At 49.8% G+C, this 4894-nt stretch overlaps 1 protein-coding gene across 2 annotated transcripts; it reads left to right on the top strand.

The window, feature by feature from the left end:
- Positions 1-374: 374 nt before the first annotated feature.
- On the top strand, positions 375-3286 carry LOC147226086 (potassium voltage-gated channel subfamily V member 2-like). 2 transcript variants are annotated; one of them, XM_086161704.1, is made up of 2 exons: positions 375-1754; positions 2498-3286. In XM_086161704.1, the coding sequence occupies exons 1-2, from the start codon at positions 564-566 to the stop codon at positions 2645-2647; spliced, it is 1341 nt and encodes a 446-aa protein (XP_086017830.1). In that variant the 5' UTR covers positions 375-563; the 3' UTR covers positions 2648-3286. The 2 variants fall into 2 exon arrangements, with proteins under 2 accessions (XP_086017830.1, XP_086017829.1); XM_086161703.1 differs by having other exon boundaries at positions 2372-3286.
- The last annotated feature ends 1608 nt before the right edge of the window (positions 3287-4894 follow it).

Raw genomic sequence — 4894 nt, 5'->3', positions numbered from 1 at the left:
CTGCTTCGTCCCAATTTCAGATTATTTGTTATCGGTTCCCACCATTGGTTTTCCAGCTGCCGCGATATGTCGCTACGTATCCCGCCTCCGCAGCAGGCTTTTCCAGAAAGTCAACTCTCGGGCTGTGATTTGCATAAAAATCAGAGGAGGAAAAAAAAAACATCTCAAATGCGACAAGATGATACCTGCTGGAGCGAGATGATGCACGAGAAGGAACGGCGTAGAATCGAAGAGGATAAGATCAACCCGCCTCCGCTTCGAAATCCTTCAGTGCACTTTGCCCCCCGATCCCGCCGCGGCAGCTATCTTTGCAACGGCTCAAGGAAACTTGGAGTTGCACCAAAGAGATTAAACGGATAAAACGGTCACTGCCCGTCCCGATTGGACAGCGGCGTGGTAAAAGGGAATCCCGTTTTGGGCAGTCAGCGATACGGTCCGCTGCAAAGCAGGAAGGTGGCCTCCCGATGATCCGGTAGGTGTAGACCCATTTTCCTGGAGGGCCTTCCTGTTCTGTTTTTCCGTCTTTTGTCCTGCGTAACAGACTTCCCGCCTCTGAACTGCAAATGCCAACAGCGGGAGACAATGATGAGCTCAAGAAATGTCCAACGAGCTTCTGCGGAGCCGTCGGTTGTCGGGGCGCCGGTGATGAAAAGATGACCATAAAAGCGTGGGGTGCGAATCTGGACAGCCGGGGACGGACCGGAAAGGGAATCTGCAAACGACAGAATATCAGCGTAAATGTCGGCGGCAAGGTCTTTCGGATACCTCGACATTGCGCCGTTAAATACCCCCATACCCGGATCGGCTCCTTAGCCGTCTGCGGGGAGCGAGCGAAGCTCCTGGAGCTTTGCGACGACTACTCCGCCGCCAAAAACGAGTTCTTCTTCGACCGCGACCCGGCCTTTTTCCACCACGTCTGCCACTTCTACACGAGCGGGGTGCTGTGGGTCATACAGGAAATGTGCCCGATAAACTTCGAGGAAGAGATCGAGTACTGGGGCCTCAGCCTCAAGGACAGCCAGCTGTGCTGCTGGATGGTGTTTGAGGAGAAGGCGGACGAACTCAAAGCCGGTCTGAAGATAGAAAAGGAGCTGCAGGCGGGGATCGAGGCCAAGTACGACCCCGAGCTGTTCAGGCGCATGGCTTTTGGGGATATTCGAGAAAAACTGTGGCTCGCGGCGGAGAATCCGTCCTCATCGGCATGGGCGAAGGCCTTCTCCGCGCTTTCGGGCATGTTGGTCCTCCTCTCCATCGTGGCGATGACTCTCAACACCGTGGAGGAGCTGCAGAACTTCAACGGCAACGCCGTCGCAGAGTGGGTGGAGACGGTTACCGTCGCGTTCTTCACCTCGGAGTATCTCCTCCGCCTCGCCAGCGCTCCTCGTGTCAAAATGTTTTTGACGAGTGGGCTCGGTTTCGTGGACGCGTTGGCCGTCGTGCCGTATTACGTCCAGATGGTCTTCGAAACCGGCTCGGCGCGAGGGACCGAACGGGAAGACGGGGCGGCGAAGCTCAACCCCGTCCTGAAAGCGGTCAAGCTGCTGCGGATTTTTCGGATATTTAAGCTGGCCAGACACTCAACGGGCATGAGGGCTTTCGGATTCACTCTCCGCCAGTGTTACCAGCAGGCCTGTTGCATTTTGCTTTTCATCGCCCTGGGGATCTTCACGTTCTCCGCTCTCCTGCATTCGGCCGAAAGGGAGACCGAAGGCTCCCCGATCAGCAGTATTCCATCCGCCTGCTGGTGGGCAGCGGTGAGTATCTCTTCTAAATACATTTTATGGTGGTGACCTCCAAAATATACCATCTGGTTTTGTCTGTGGGTGTGTTTTAAATTTCATTTCTGCTTCTGTTATGGCAGATTTACTGACCATTTATAGGTAACTTCCAGTTTGCACATTTTTTTAACCCTGATATTATGTTAAGGGTCAATTTGACCCATTTCACCCATTGACCCAATGGGTCAAATTGACCCTTAACATAATATGAGGGTTAATCAAATTATTGCAGTCATTCTTTTGTTATCTATCGTGCTGCAGTCGGGGTCGGAGGGCAGAGTGTAAGGCAAGGTAAACTCCGGACCGGTGCAACTATACAACTATTGCCTCTCAACACATCACATGGCAACCAGTGGGCAGCTTGAACAATCTAAAAGAGTCATCCAATAAATGACCTTCTAGAAGAAGAAGAAGCAAAAAATGCAGACATTTTCAAATATCGTCAGCTGACGGTTTCCCGGATCTCTAAAATCGTCCCAGTCAGCAAGTGACTGGTTCAATATAGGTCTCGTCAACACATGACCCATCGCGGTTAAAGTGCTTACAGGGAGTATTTGTGCCAATAATCTGCAACCCTTGCTCTTTCGCCTCAGGTCAGCATCTCCACCGTGGGCTACGGCGACGTTGTTCCCGTAACTGTTTTGGGGCGCTGCGTGGCCTTTGGCTGCATCTCATTTGGTATTATTCTAAATGGTATGCCGATATCCTTCTTCAACAAGTTCTCCGAGTACTACGCCAAGCTAAAGGCCCAAGAGGACAACTCCGTCTCAGTCAGACGCCGCCTACAGCTGAAGAAGCGCCTCAAGCACAGGGTGGACACGTGTTTCCGACCTGCCGGAGAGGCCAACGACACGGAAAGGTCACCTTGAACTCTGGAGAGTTTGTTGTGTTGGACACGCGTATGACAACCAACGGGTCAAAGAGGAACAACTTGACCGACGGTTGGTGAGAGGACAGGGAAAAGGACAGCCAACTATTTCCTTAATTTGAAACTTCCTCAGGAGCAAACAGAAAACACATTGTAAAACCCGATACCAGGTTGGCGAGGAAGGATTGTGTGTATGTAACACACACCCCTAGTTCAACCCATCTGGGTCAAAAGTTTCCAATTACACAGGTGGACAAAATTGTTGGTACCCCTCAGATAGAGGAAGAAAGAAGTCGCTGAATTAACTGTAAAAGCTGTAAGAATTAAAAAAATGTACCCTTAAAAAATCAGACATTGCTTTTGCATTGTGGTTCAATAAGAATCGTTGAAAAAAAAAGGTGGAACTGGCCCGGACAAAAAGGACGCGCTAAACTAATTTGTGTCAATCTTAAGGGTTTAAGGGATGGAGCCTTCTGTCCAACCAGGCTATTTTATATTTTCAGGGATGCATAGCCAAGCGCAGAAAATGGAGCAGTACCATCAGAAGTCGTGGGGTGCCGGTGTTCCACGGTATGCCCAAGTGCAATCGGAGAACACGAAGACAACATGACGTTGATGATATTCCAGGGAGAAGAATTCTCTGTCCACATGCCGTGATGTAGCTAACGGCCAAACAGACCATTGCCGTCGATTCTCTTTTTGTATCTTTTTTTGGTCTGAATGTCCAAGGAGCTTGATGTTCCTTTGACTACAGTTGCATATATTATTAAAAAGTCATGGACATAACCACCAGAGGAAAACTGAGGATCGGTTGAAGAGCCAGATTGTGCGAATGTGAACCAAAAAACCCAGAAGAACTTCCGATGAGGTGGTGAACTTCGAGTTCAAGGCACATCGGTACCACCCGTTGCTGTTTGAGTGCTTGATGGAAGACGTCCGAGGAGGACAAAGCTGCAAAAAAAGCGAGACGAATTTGTCGAAAAGCATATTGGCAAGGCATACACCGACTGGGAGAATGTCCTCTGGACAGATGAGGCAAGTAACATCAGCTCCGTGTTAACAGACAAAGACAAAACACGCAACGAGAAGAACTCCACACCGACAGTGAAACATGGATTATCTGGTTTAGCTTTGGTGCGGCCGGTACAAGATGTCTCGAACCTGTCTAGGGTGCGGTGAAATATCAACGCCATCCAAGTATTCTGGAGAAAAATGTGCCGACCGGGGCAGGAAAGCTTGATCTCAACAAACTGCTAGAAACAGCCAGAATTGTCTGAGAACAAAACATTGGGCTGTTCGGAGGTGGCCTTGGATGATCCTGTTGAGAATCCACGGAAGGAGCCAAAACATGGAGAGTAAAGAAGGACCTCAGCAGAAGAAGTTTGCCGTCAGCAGGCGCAGAAGTCTCTTCCGCACTTTACGAACTTCTTGCAGTTACTAGAACCTTCACAAGGATGTCATGCGTTTCGGACCGCATAGGAACTCGGCACCACGGACCTCCAGTTCCTCAAAGCATATTAGCTCCTGCTCTCTGGTTGGGTCTTTTTAAGTTCCCGCAGGATTTCATCTGGCGAAGGCGTTTGGTTTTCGGTGGAGCTCTTAAGCGAATCCTAAGTCTGCGGAGCATCATTTTTAGAAGCTCTCATGCTCACAGGTTGGCTGTTCTCTCGTGAGAACACAACACAACATGAACATTTTGGCCAAAATAGGTATGGAGTTAGTTAACGGCGTAAAGCAATGCAGAAGGAAATCTGATAGTGATCCCAGCTAAAGAGACAAATCACCACAACATCAGCTTCAAGATGGACTCTACCACAGTGACCCCAAACAAAGTTGCAAAAAACCTCCGCGTCATGATCGACGATCAGCTGTCATTCTCCAACCAGATTACTTCAACTGCCCGGACCTGCAGATCTGTGCTGTACAACATTCAGAAAATCAGACCCTACCTGACCCAGCAGTCGGCACAGCATCGGTTCAGGCCATGGTCATCTCCCGCCTGGACTACTGCAATTCCCTCCTTGCTGGACCACCTGCTTGTGCAATAAAACCACTGCAGATGGTACAGAATGCTGCAGCACGGTTGGTACTCAGTCAACCCAAAAGGGCTCATGTTCCACCTCTGTTCGTCCAGTTGCACCGGTTACCAGTAGCTGCCAGGATCAAACACAAGGTCCTGACCCTGGCATTCAAAACCACCTCAGGAACTGGTCCAGCATATCTGAACCAAATGATAAGACCTTATGTT

This window comes from Fistularia commersonii, chromosome 16 (assembly GCF_037954325.1).
Source record: "Fistularia commersonii isolate RoL2024-O1a breed Wild chromosome 16, RoL_Fcom_v1.0, whole genome shotgun sequence".
Lineage (NCBI taxonomy): Eukaryota > Metazoa > Chordata > Actinopteri > Syngnathiformes > Fistulariidae > Fistularia > Fistularia commersonii.
The sequence above is the reverse complement of the archived record's forward strand: the minus strand, read 5'-3'. Positions and strand labels throughout refer to the sequence as shown.